Below are 13,857 nucleotides of genomic sequence, written 5' to 3' on the forward strand. Positions count from 1 at the left end.
AGTTTGAATCACAAAGAAGGACAAGAATCCTTTTGTAATTAATAATTTAATGCTTTTTTAAAAGGGTTAAAATGCCAGGACCACCTGATGAGGAAATACAATGTCTGCAGAAGCACCAAACTGGCTATGGTTACATTCACCAGATCCAGATATTTTCAGCTGTGACATTTGCCAAACATTATAGCCTCTTTCTCAAAACTAAAACAAAAAAATAGCTATTAGCTCTAAACTAGTTGTGTGTGAATGATTCAGACATTACAGAATAACTAGGAAAAAAAAGGCACCAGCTAGACACAACAAACAGCCTCAGGAGGGCCCACTACTGATCCCTGTCACTGAAATAAATGTCATAAAAAGTTCACTAAAGTTGCCAATCCTAGGGAGTGGGACAGGGGATCCACCAGCTCTGGGACACAACTCCCTAGGAATTCTACTCTAGGTACGTTGGTCTGGGGCATAAGTACATGCACATTTGTTGTTGATTGTACTGAAGATTGTTGGCAATGTGAAGGACAGAACTAAAAAGTGGTTTTGACACTTGCTAATAGGGAGTTGTAATGAACAGAAAATCCACAACATTTGGCTCAGTAAGTAGTACCAACAACCGCTTCAGTTATCAAACTCATTTCGGCAAAAATTTCTTGCTAAACAACTTAATGGATTTGGAAATTACCACACAGTCAATACAAAAACATTCTCAAACTGCACAAAAGCCCCGATTCTAATACCAATTGTGTACCTTATGCCAACTCTCCCCGAGCCTGGTTACATAAAAAGATATGATGCATGTAAAAGGCACTACTGAAAATAACATGAAAGGGTCCTCCACAACAATTTGTTACAACAAAAAGCTTTTAACTATGAAATAAGGGAGCTAGACAGAATCTGTAATGGTCCTTTGCAGGTCCTCTGACCTTTCACGGAAAAAAAACAACACTAACAGACATAGGACACTGATCAGGTCTCTGTACACTAGGTGCTTCAGCATAGCAATAGATAACTACTTTCACAAGACAGGAACCGAGCAGTTAATTACAATGACCCGCTCAAGAATGGAGTACACGGTGGTCTCCACCTTGGACACCCTCCCCCCAGTTAGAAAAGGGTATGGAGGCTACCCAGGGTAGAAAACCAAGAGGCGAAGCAAGGAGTCACAACAGGTCACGACTGCCAACATCAGGTTTCATTAATACGATGGCCGGTGCGGACAGACAAGACAACGAGAGCTCGGCGGCCCCCTGGATGAGGGGAAATGCTTCAAGGACGCAGGTCGGTACAAGGAGACCCAAGGCGGCCCCGGGGACACCATCACCGCCTTCTCCTCTTCCTCCTCCTCTCGGCGGGATCGGCGGGCCGAGGCCACTCCAAGCTCGCAAGCCGGCGGGGCCTCGGCTCCCTCGCTCAACCCGTAATGCGGACATCGCCACGGCGTCCTCGCCGACGGGCCCGGGCCTCCTCGGGCAGGATGGCCATGAGCTGCTCCTGCACCAGCATCTCCACGATCTGCTCCTTGGTACGGACCTCGGGCCGCAGCCACTGGCGGGAGAGTTCGCGGAGTTGGCGAAAGGCCTCTCGCGGCCCCGCCGCCTCGTGGTAGCGGAACTGCCGGAAGCGCTGGCGGAACGTCTCCGGACAGGGCCGGGACCCCAGAGCGCCGGGAGCTGGGGGCGAGGCCTCGAGGGCGGCAGGAAACTGGATCGGGGACGGGGGAGAGGCGGCGGGGGCTGCAGGGCCAGGAAGTGAGGCCATAGATTCTGCGGAGTCCCGGCTAGAGCCAGGCTCCTCCGGTTTCACCAGCGAAGTCACTTCTTTCTCCGGGGGAGCTGGGCTAGACGGACCCGCACTGCCCGGCTCAGCCGCCATCTCGACGGCTCCTGGCGTCACCCTTTTGTCTCGCGAATTGGGGCCTCTCTGCGCCTGCGTCAGAGCCTGGAACCCACCCAACCTAGAAAAAAAGGAGAGGAACCGCTTTGCGCCTGCGCCTGGGTCAGGGTTAAGCTGATGGAGCCGAGAGGGGGCAATGTTCTCGTCACAAAAACTAAGCTGAAACGGCGGTTGGGAAGAAGCTCCCGAGGGCGCTTTACCTCCTCACGTTGGGATCCAGCAGCCGCAGGAACAAGCTTTAAACACGGGGTCTACGAAGCGTTAAACGGGAAAGGTGAAGGAAGCGGAAAACTTCGAAGCGGAAGCAGAAGCTGCCTTTCTATGGTCCACCGCTCAATCGAACCTCCAGTCTGCACATCGCCCCCTGGTGGCGGAGGGACGCTATTAGGCGCAGGATTGGGTGTGGGGATTTCAGTTCAGCAAACCGCACACACGTCTGGGCTATGATCAGGATATGGAGGGGCTGTATAAAGATAGACACACGTGTGCGTGTTTGAGCTGGGAAGCGATACAACCGTTTAAGAAAAAAATTTGTAATTATGAAGAAAAAATGATGTTTGACCCTGAGATCTCCTGCTAGACATTTCTATATATTTCTTTTCCTCATTGTCTTTATAAAAATATATATACATATGTTTTCTTTATATATGCTTCCAAATACATGCAAACTTAGTTTTCTTTTTTCCTCCTAAGTATCCCTAATACCTTTTTCTCGAGTCTAGAAGTCATCCAAAAATACTGAGAACAAATAAGGCAGCTACATATTATAGATAACAAAAGGGCACAAAAGCCCCGATTCTAATACCACTTGTGCACCCTATGCCAACAACTCTTGATCTCTGTGAAAGTTCCTTGTAACTTAAAAAGATGTGATGTATGTAAAAGGCACTGCAAGAAATAACAGGAAAGGGTCGTCCTCTACAACAATTTAAATTGACTAAAATGCACAGAAATTACCAAATTATATACATAGAAAAAACATCTCAGCACTCACTAGGCGCTTAGGTTAGGATGAGCTGGAAATAGCATGAAAAGATGGATTTTCTTTTTCTTGCAGGAAAGATGGATTTTACATTCTTGCAAGAATGGGTATCGACCTTAGTAACCACATCTTTGAAACTCTAAAGGCTGTAGTTTATTTCTTATTGGGAAGCACTAGGCACTCCCCTGATTCTCCATTAATTGGATGTTACAGAAGTCACACAATATGAATCTTCCCCCCCCATCATTACATAGCCAGTCCCACTACCCCTGTGTGGGGAAAAAAAGTGAAGAACTTACAGATCAAGCACGTAGTGATCAGAGAAATTAATCAAACCCTTACAGGCCTTGGTTTTTAGATAAGGCCTGGACTACATTGATTCCATTGTCCAAAGAAGGAAGCTACCTATTCTACTGCATTCCACTGACCAAATTGGGGAATAGAGCTTAAGTGACCAATCCCACCCTATACAGGGTCTGAAATGTATAAACACTTTTCAAGAGTGGCCCTATTCTGCTGTGAAATTTGGCTCACAGACCAGGATGGGGTCCGCTTCTCAAGATTCTAATAAATAATTCTGCTTTCTATGAGTAGTAATCTCTGAGTAGTCAATTTGGGTAGGTCTCTCTTTGTCCCGAACCCCCAAGGATCTTACATTCTTACATTAAAAGATGGGTTTTCTAAAAGATAGAACTTAATTTTTTAAAAGACTTTGTGTTCCAGATTTTTCTCCTTCCCTTCCTTTCCTTCCCCCTTCCCAAGACTTGATACAGGTTCTGGTGGCAGGATGAAGTCTTGTGTAGTAAGTGAACAGGAAATAAGATGGCTGTTCAGAGTGCCTTCCTTAAATGTCCACTCTCCATTTAAAGGTGCCCTCGGGGCTGGGGCTTCTGAGGTGTGAATTTCAGAGTTGATGTAATCTTGTATGGAAACCATGATAAAGTTCTAGGAAGCAGCCGGGTGGGAAATGATAAGGTGACTGCTCTGGGCATCCTCCTTAAATGGAGGAGGTCTACCCTCTCCAATGTCTGGTGAAGCCTAAGACCTCTTAGAATGGGGGGAGTGTGTGTATGTGTATGAAAAATGTATATAAATATGTAAAATAAAATATCCTAGTGATTCTGGGTCTCAAACTCTCCCCAGGGAAAAGCATACCTTTCCCAGACAACACCCTTAGGTAACCTCATTCAGTCGGAGCTCTTGGCCAGGGTCATAATCACCACCCTCTATTGAATTGGAGATTAGTCCTTCCAGCCTCTCCCAGTGGCTCAAACTCTCAGTTAAGAAATCTCATTCAAATTTAAATTGAAGCCCTATGCCTCAGAGGGCTAATAAAAAACAAATCTGAACCCTGAATCTTTGCAGAAGTCCTAACAGGATTTTGCACACTGCTGAAGATATTTTCTTCTCGGTGTAACCCATCTTTGCAATAGGCTTGACAGGATTCTTTGCCCACTAAGAAGGCTGACTTCCTAGTGTGTGGTTCAGAAATGGTGAGGGAATCACCATTTTAATAAAAAAAAAAGCTGGAGAGATGTCTAGAAGCAAAGCAAAGTTTATTATACCTTCTAGTTTATAGAAGGGCATCCCACCCATCTAGCAGACAATGGAAGGGAGGAAGCCCTGTTGGGGGCAGGGTCAACACTTTTAATCCCTAACACAAATACCCCCTCCCACCACTGACCCTCATCCTTATTGGCTGAGGATCTTACATTACAAACTCAGGAACTACCCAAAAAACTGAACTTGACCAATAAGTACATAGTTGCCCATATTTGACTGAAATAGGGAGAAAATGATGTCATGGGAGGATAGTAGGAAGGGGATTTAAGTTTGCCCTTGACTCAATGCTCAAAGTCCTTCAGGCCTACTCAAACTCTGAAATAGATGAAGCCTTACTTGGACCTTCACAACCGTTCTGAAAGATCTCACCTCATCTCGTTCACTAGCAAGCTGGCTTCTTAGTGCAAATAAATCCATTCTTTGCCACAAACCTCCTGCAATCTGGTTTCTAGAAGAACATGGGCTGTACAAGCTTCCTTCTAGAAAACTGGAGTCTGTTTCCTCATCTTTCTGAGCCTCTCAAATTTATTTTTTTGTATCTACTCCAGATAGGTGAGATTATTCCTTTTAAAAGCTGGATCTAAGGATGTGATTGAGGTGTACACTAATCATGATGCAATTAGTCATTCCTAAATGCCATGGCTCAATCCATCACCTTAATGTATACCAGTCAACGGGCCAAGGAGTATTCAGGAATTCTCAGAACTGGTTCACTCCCCCTTAGTGAATATGGAGATTAAGATGATCCTACCTACAATAAATGAGATTGAGGCAGAGCTCTAAGCCAATGGTACTTTATTAAAGGATCCATATTTCCCTCTAATGATGTGGACCTCAGATCTTCACAATTTGAGATTCCTGCTCCTTCCAGGACCCTATTTTTATAGGGCTAAATTCCAAAAATTCAAGAACAATTATTTTAAATGCAGAATGATTCCATATGCCTCATAAATTAAAATAAGCAAAATAATTAGGGTCACAAGTTGGCTGAAGCAATGAATATCTCCACATAAAATGGACAGGTTTCTCTTTAGCTTAGGCAGGAAGAAATGATATGAGCTAGCACAGTCAACAAGTGTTTGATTCAGGGGTACAAAAATATTTGGGAGACTTTTCATGTAGTTGAGTCATCTCTGGACTTGGTCACAATGACAAGGAAAAATAAGCGTGGAGGGACTTTAGTCAACTTCCTGTAATTAAGCAAGTGAATTTAGAATCTACCCCTCACAGCTCTGGGGCCTTATATTCAGAACTTTGATATGATTGTCACAATGATTAATATTGATTGGAATAGAGTAGAGATTCAAATGAATTATTATATCTTCCCACTCTTTCCACCCATAGATGCTTGTCTTTTTTGGCTCATTAAATAATCTAAATGTATTTAGGATGGCAGTCCTCCATGGGCAACACAAAACCAGAAAGAGGCAATACCCTTACTGAGATGCAAAGGTGACATTAGAGAAGAGGGAAGTAGGCATAACATAACACACTAATTATGTTCCATTTGATTAAACATTAACTCATAATATATTCAATAGACAATAAATATCTGAGGTGACACTCACTAACCAAGGATCATGACAGAGAGGTACCTCCTAGTAAAACATTCAGATTCGCATTTGATCAATCACTGTAATATAAGCATTGTTTGCCCAACATATGACACTTGAGAATCTTGTGTTTATGAAAAAGATTCAAGCCATTTTGACAAACAGCTGTCCCATTATGGTGATGCAAGGCCACTGAAAAAAATCTCCTCTTTGGGTACACTGGAATGAGAGGGGCTTCAGAGTAGCTTCTTGCGTATCATCTGCTCTTCCAGTTTAGATCTCTTGCAGAGATTCCTTTCTCTGTTAAAAATCTCTGACAAAATAGATCTTAATAATACAATATAATACTTGATATAATTAAAATAATACTAGAGTACAATTCTAGTTTGCTATTACAATAACCAGAATAGGTAGTGATAGCCAGCTCTTACCTTAATAGTACTAATATGAACATCAATCACTAGACCAGAGAATTTATATTTTAGGTTGACAATTCAAGTATGTGAAAAATTAAAAACAACATCTCAACCCAAATTTTATATTTGGCATATATAAATACCTAATCTTTTTATAATTTTATTAAAACCAACTAAAAATTATCACTCTAGCTGTTTTCTTTTTTAGCTATTTCCTTTTAACTATCATCCCTCTCCCAGGAAGATGAGATTTTGCTAGGGAATTACTAATAGAATGATTTTTTTTTTTTTACAATGATGACTCCTAATATATAATTGAATTCATTTAAAAATTGTCAAAATAATGGCAACTGTCAAAAAAACCTGAAATGGGATGTATAAATACATTGAATAGTCAATTTCAAGATAGTGCAGATCAAATAAGTTACAATAAAATATTTTCTTTTCAAGACATGCTAAAGATGGTTGTCAAGTTGTCATCACTCATAGGTCATGCTGCTCAATGTATTGGTCAGGATCATCATCATGATCATCATCGGAAGATCATGCTGATCTTCCTGAATTTGGGATAGTCAAAGATATAGACATTGTTTTCTTCATCCTTGAGAAGTCCTTTAAACTGAAGAACTTATAGTCTCTGGCTTCCAGGAAGTTGTTTATGAAAGCCAAGCTACTCCAGAACAAAAGATGAGCAAGAACAAAGAAGATTCTCCCCATGACCTTAAAGAGCTAATTTATATTGTGTCTACCTCTGGAATAAGGCAATACAGTCTGCAAATGTCATCTTGAAAGACAAATTAACCATCAAATTACATGCTAATGGATGTCATGGAACTGAGCGTGTGGATTGTATCCCATTCTAAGCTGGTTGACCTGTCCTGTATTATTGGAAGTTTAAAAACTATTGATAAGAAAATCTTTTACAAGACTGCAGATATTTGCTAGATGCTTATGAGTATTTTGGATGGTGATCTTTATCTACCTTTGGAAGAACTAGTTGCCAGTAATGATCCAAAACTAAATAAAAAAAAAAATAAAGACAAAGAGAAGAAATTTATCTGGAACCATGACATCAACTCTGAACATCCAACACTGAAGAATGTCAGAAAGAGAAGGGTCTGGAAAACAGCCAAGAAGAAAGCCCAGTACATTGAATTTCCAGATGTGGAAAAGGAAATCAAGAGAGTTCTGATGCTGAGTACAGATACTGAAGCAGTCAGTACTAGACGGGAGGTCATTGCTCAAGATGAAACAAAGGACAGTGATATCCATGGTTCCCTGACCGACCTGGACATTTCTTCAAGAATGAACAGCCATAAGCAGGGACATAGCTCATCAGAATATGATGAGCATCGAGAGAGATTTAAATACATCAGCAGCAGTAATGATGATGATGTATTTAAATCTCTCTCAAAACTCATCTTATTCTGATGATCACCATGATGATGAAGATATAAATATCACTGATACCAAGGAAGACCTGGAGAGACCATCAAAAAGCACACTTGATGAATTTGATGAACAGCACCAAGAAGATGAGAAAAAAAAATCACCTTGTTATAGGACTCCAGAAGGCAGATTGATGTGATGAAGGGAAAGTACCAGGAGACTTTGAAGAGAGCAAAATGCCAGGAGGACCATATCTTCAAAGGGGAACATCTGATCCTCAAGAACAATCTTCAGGCTGTGTGGGATAAACTCAAACAGCAGAACAATAACAAAAAAAGAACAACTCAGCTTCTTGGAGGAACAGCTGGACTTGCTCCTGGAGAAGTAAGGTCAAGTTGGCTGCTAGTTCACTGTAATCTTCACACTGGCAAGCATCATGCATGCAAACTTTGCATGCATCCTCTGGGCTAAGGATAACATGAAGATGGAAATGTGATTATATTCACTGTGTTTCTGTTGCCTGTTGAATTCATCTTATTTCTGTCTTTATATCACCCTTTTGTTTTCCTAGAAATATCTGTATTGATAAGTAGAAAATGCTGGGGGCCGGGGGCCAGCTTGCAATGAAGTCCGATGATTAGTGGGCTAGCCCCATTAGCTTGGTCACTGAGGCCTACCTCTGCCACTAGCTTTGACCTGTTTCTTTTAGAACAACTCGGCTTTCTGTTTCTCTGTGGGGTCATCAGAGGACTCAGCTCCGTTGTCCAAAGAGACTTGAGCCTGGAGGCTCTGCAGATGTTCCACAGTTATTTTAAACCTTCCCTACACAGAAGAGGGCAAGCCTTGTACACTGGGCTAGGTGCCTGCTGAGTTCTGGGACCTGGCTGAGAGGGAGTACCGAGGCCACCTCAACCTTTGGTGCACAGTAAATTTTCTGCCATGTTGTAGAAATGCCCTTGTTGAGCAGAGAGCAGTGATTTGTGATTGTGGGAATAAGTGTTGAGCTGGAGGTTCACTGTAATGTTCTGGTTGATTTTCTGAAGGTCTTGGACCAGTCTTCATTTCTGCAAAGTAATCATCACAAGAATAGCCAGGTGTTAAAGTCCAAATTCTTTATCTCCTTCAAAGTCTTATCTCCTTGCCTGGGGCCCCGGATAGCTTTCTTGGAGGCCTTCCGAGTCTTGGATTCAGTGGAGAAGTGAAGGAGGAGAGCCTGCCACTAAGGCAGTGTGAGATGGACTGAATCTGTCTGGCTGAGTTTGTCTGAGCTTATATGCGCTCTTATAATTACATTATCATAGGTGTGAATCTTGTGGAACTACATTAAGTACTAAGTACATGTACTGAACTAGAGAACTATTAAGCACCATGCTAAACTAGATAACCAGTGTCTTATCAATTCTACTGATTTAGCACCTTGTAAAACTCCTTGTTTCAAGTACAGTTTTGGCTCATAACAGGTCACAGCCAGTGGCTATATGAACAGGGATGCCTGAACAGGGCCTCTCATCAAGTTGCTACATCAAGTTGCTGAATTGCTGCATAAGGATCCACCTCTTGTTGGTGGATACCATGCATACCCAATGCCCACAAGCTGCTTTTCTGAATGGTGATTGGGGATTGTCTACTGTCCAGGTGCTGATCATGCTTGCAAAAATGTATATCAACAAGGATGGCCAGCATAATAACCTAGAGCTCTTTTCACACCCTATGAGTGCCCTGCCTCATTCATCTGCCACTGAGATCAAAAGATGGCCACAACAGGTACTGGCTCAGGAGAGTGCGGATGGATTTGTAGTAATATATGCCTGCAGACACCACTTACCTCCTGGGCTTAGAAAGCCTATAACTTGGTATCATTGAAGTATGTAAAAAACAGTGAGTTTTTCTTGACTTTTGGGGGTCAGAAGGCCAATAAGAAGCTGTTGTCTTTAGGTTGAACCTAGAGAATAAAACTACCTCTATCAGAGGAAAATTGTGACTTCTGTGATCCTTCCTCATCCCTATCTGGGTTTGTCTTATATTGTATCTGTTGTGCTTTATTGAAAATTTCTCAACTAGTGCTTTTTCAAATGGTTTTGGAAATCTAATCCTGAAAAACAGATCCTCACTCTTTGTGGGGACTGTCCAAGGATAAGAAAGAATATTTTCTAATGGGAGCTTTTGAAACAAAAAAATAGCAAACCTTCCAATTAGATGAGAACCTCAGTAGAAAAAGGAAAGAGCTCTTTTGATTAATTCCTAATGGACTAGGCAGTTTTCAATTAATCAGACAAGACTGGGGATTTGTTGAACAGGGGAGGGGAACAGATAAAAAAGGGATTTTAAAAGGCAGTTCTAGTTCTGCTACTACCCTGTCTTGAGAGGGATTGAGCCTGAATCTTAAATAAGCCCAGAAAAAGAGAATGAAAGAGAAGTATTTTTCAGGCTTCCCTATGTAAAGGGCTACAGGGAAGCTGGTCCTTGGACCCTGAACATGCAGACCACAACCGACGATTACCAGAAGCTTTTCCAGCGTGGCTGGAACTTTTCTATCACAGCTGTCAGGAATCTGGGAATTCTCTACATCACATTATAGCATTGGAGAACAGCCTTCATGGGACTTCCTGGATGAATGAAACACTGCTGCTTGCCATTGGAAGAAGCAGATTTTACAGGGAGGCCATCCATCATTCTTGTCAACCAAACTCACCTCCCCAGGGATGGTTCCTCATTCACTCTGCTCTCACAGGGTGTACCAGCCCACCAGCCCTCCTTGCTAGTACAGCTCTATACTTGTCACAGGCCCTGCCTTGTCTTGTCTTGGCCAAAAGTAGAAACCCCACAAAGATTAAGAAGGGGAGGAATTCATTTGTACATAAGTGGTACGTGTGTTTCTTTGTAACTTTAGATTATATACTTCTTATAAACAAGGTTACATTTTTTTTTTTTAGCTTTCACACAGAACCCAATATTATATGGCTGAGGTGCAATAAGACTAATCCCTGAAAATTTATGGGCTTGCATTTGCTTTCTACTGGTCCTGAAGAGCTCCTCTATGAAGAACAGTCTCCAATTTTCTGTAGTGGAGGAATTTAGGTGCAATACATACTTAAGTAGCTTAGCCTTTTGTTCCTTAAAATAGAACTTGAATACTTTTGCACCTGTTTTAACCATAAACTTGACCAGTATCTTATTTTGGTTACTGAGAATTGCCATTTCTTCAAAGCCAAGAAAAATCTGGAAAGTCCTGACTAAATTCTTCTTCCTCATTTACTTTTGGGGTATGGCCACTCTGAGATCCTCTTTAGAGAGGTAAAAGGGTCTTAGTGCTGATCAGAGTTCAGGTTCCAGGCTCTGCTCTGCTGCCCCTTGGGATATCTGTTTCAATTTGTAGACCCTCATGGCAGGTTTGGAGCAAATACTGACTGATGCCAACTGCTGAGGATACCAAAAGACTAGTATCTCCTTAGAGAGATCATCATAGGGAAACTCCTTAAGGTCATAGTGTGCTGTGACCCAGTCACTGCCTTACTGTCTTAGTGCACACTATCCCTTTTCAGGGTTTAGCTAAGGTTGGACCCAGTCTTCTTTAATAGAAGTGAAGGTGTGACATTGAAGTCACTGTATGCAAGGTCTAAAGTCCTTTCTTCAGATGATAAACTTTTCTGGCAGAATTGAACCCTAAACTATTCCACTGATTGAAAAATGCTAATCAAAGGATATGCCCAAATAGCTTTCAAAAAAGAATTGCAAATTATTGACAATTGTATGAATCAAAATTATTAACAATAAAAGAAATTCTGAGGTTTCACTTCATATTTATCAAAGCGGCAAAGATGTTAAAAGTAGGAAATAGTCAATATTGGAAGGGCTACTAGAAGCCATATACATTACACTATTGGTGAGGTTGTAAATTGGTTCAGCAATTCAGAAAATAATTTGGAATTCTGTGTGAAAAATGCTCTTACCCTAAAATCCCACTGTTGGGCAAATACCTTAAGGAAGTCAGTAACAAAGTCCCCCAAATATACCAAAATATTAATAGAATCTATAATAGCAGAAAAGCAGTCCAAAAGCCATGCAAATAAAGTGAGTCCCCAGAGATCAGGAAGCAACTGATCAAATGGTATAGGAACAGAATGCTATTGCCTGAGAAATTCAAAGAATGTGGGAAGACTCATGAACAGAACAATAATAATCCAATTTAAAAAAAAAAAAACCCTCTAAGCTTGTCCCCAAGCACAGATTATGAAACATTATTATCCATAAAAAAGCTGAAGACTATTGGTGCGGCATTGCTGTAGATAGTCTCAGATGTGGATGGTTGTGTTGGGCTTCCTTGAATTGTTCTTTTGTATCATTGTTGGGGGGTGGGATGGAGGGAGAAATGGCATCTTGTAAAATGACTTGTTTAAAAACAAAAGGCATCTATAAAACATAAAGAAAAAGCTAAAACAAAAATCTCATCTAAATTTAAAAAAAAAACAACTATTCACAAATTTCATCTATTAGCAGTCATCATTCCAACTCTTGTTCCCCACCTTGATCTTCAAATAAAGACAAAAAGACAACATGAGACCATTTCTAGAATACAATGGGGTAAGAACGAAATGAAGTTCCCTCTGCAGAGTCCATGTAGATAAACAGGTTATAACTGGTTACAATTTTCTTGGTGAAAGCTGTGGTATCAGAAGGAGCTATGGTTGAATAGTTCAATTTTGGTCAAGGACTAACTTGTGCGCAAGTTATATATATAACTTATATATATAAGTTATAAAAGTAACTTATACTTTTTTTCTATAAGTGTTCCAAGAAGAGTGCAAGCTGAATAATTGATTCAATAATGGCATTAAATGATATATGAGTTTCCAAATGATCTCAAATGACATTTTTCCACTTTGGGTGGGAGAGGTCCTCAAATGGCAGTGCTGCAGAATTTCATAATATCCTGTTATAGGTCTCATCCCAAGAAACTTCACAGACAAAGATCTCTTAAGAGGATTCTACTATGCTTTTCTCCTAACAATAAATCATTTTCTATTATTATTATTATTATTGTTTTCTAGTTTTTTTAAAAAAATATGTGCTCTAATAATCCTAATATATATTTTTATAATATAATAATATTCAATTGCAAAGAGGAAGAAATTTACTTTAACAACTCCTCTTAGCCCTCATATCTAAAATATCACTAATCAAGACAGGTGCAGTAAAGGCAGGATAAAGGACAAAACCCCTCCAGAAGGAGAGAACTAAAGTGATGACAAAAGCTGTATTCATTTCCCTTGGGAACCACTAGATTATGAACATAGATGGGTCTGCACAAGCATTGTCCCAGCTTGGTATAGCCTGCCTGGTGCCTGTTTCATCTCCCAAGGACATATGGGAAATTCAGCTTTGGGGGCTAACAAATTACGTTAGCTAGAGAGGTTTGTCCTTGATACATTCAGGTCCTCTTATGTACTGTGGAAATATGGCAATTCAAAAACAACAAGTTTAGGAGACCCCTTTATAACCCTTAACAACACACACACACACACACACACACACACACACACACACACATAAATGTGTATGTGTATGTGTATGTATATATATATACATATATATATATACACACACAAATATATGTATACATACATCTATCTATCTACACATTTGTGATGGTTTGTGTAGATCTAGACAGTGGTAGGTAAAAGCCCTTCAAGAAGGATAGGTTTTTGGTTTATAAAGGTAATAGAATATTATTATTCTATAAAAATGATGAATAAGCTGACTTTAGAAAGGCCTGAAAAGATTTACCTAAACTGATGCTGAATGAAACAAGCAGAACTCGGAATACATTGTACACAATAACAGCATGAATGTGTGATGATCAACAATGAAAGACTTGGTTCTCAGTGGTTCACTGGTCTAAAGCAATTCCAATAGACTTTGGACAGAAAATGCCATCTGCACCTAGAAAAAGAACTAAGGAGACTGAATATAATTCAACACGTTATGTTCCCTTTTTTTTTTTTTCTCTCTCTCTCATGGTTTTTCCCTTTTGCTCTGATTTTTCTCTCCCAATATTGATTCATAAACATTG

The 13,857-nt window shown here is 40.6% G+C and overlaps 1 protein-coding gene and 1 pseudogene across 1 annotated transcript; one reads left to right on the plus strand and one right to left on the minus strand.

The window, feature by feature from the left end:
• Positions 1-29: 29 nt before the first annotated feature.
• Positions 30-1,883, minus strand: SCAND1 (SCAN domain containing 1). The gene has a single exon (XM_031953927.1). The coding sequence runs from the start codon at positions 1,861-1,863 to the stop codon at positions 1,402-1,404; it is 462 nt and encodes a 153-aa protein (XP_031809787.1). The 5' UTR covers positions 1,864-1,883; the 3' UTR covers positions 30-1,401.
• Positions 1,884-7,082: 5,199 nt separating this feature from the next.
• On the plus strand, positions 7,083-8,175 carry LOC100932052 (annotated as a pseudogene).
• Positions 8,176-13,857: the final 5,682 nt, after the last annotated feature.

This window comes from Sarcophilus harrisii, chromosome 2 (assembly GCF_902635505.1).
Source record: "Sarcophilus harrisii chromosome 2, mSarHar1.11, whole genome shotgun sequence".
In the NCBI taxonomy this organism is placed as follows: domain Eukaryota; kingdom Metazoa; phylum Chordata; class Mammalia; order Dasyuromorphia; family Dasyuridae; genus Sarcophilus; species Sarcophilus harrisii.

Bases quoted from the DNA above. Each gene is read 5' to 3' on its own strand.
- SCAND1 (XM_031953927.1), bottom strand. From the start codon at position 1,863: ATGGCGGCTGAGCCGGGCAGTGCGGGTCCGTCTAGCCCAGCTCCCCCG.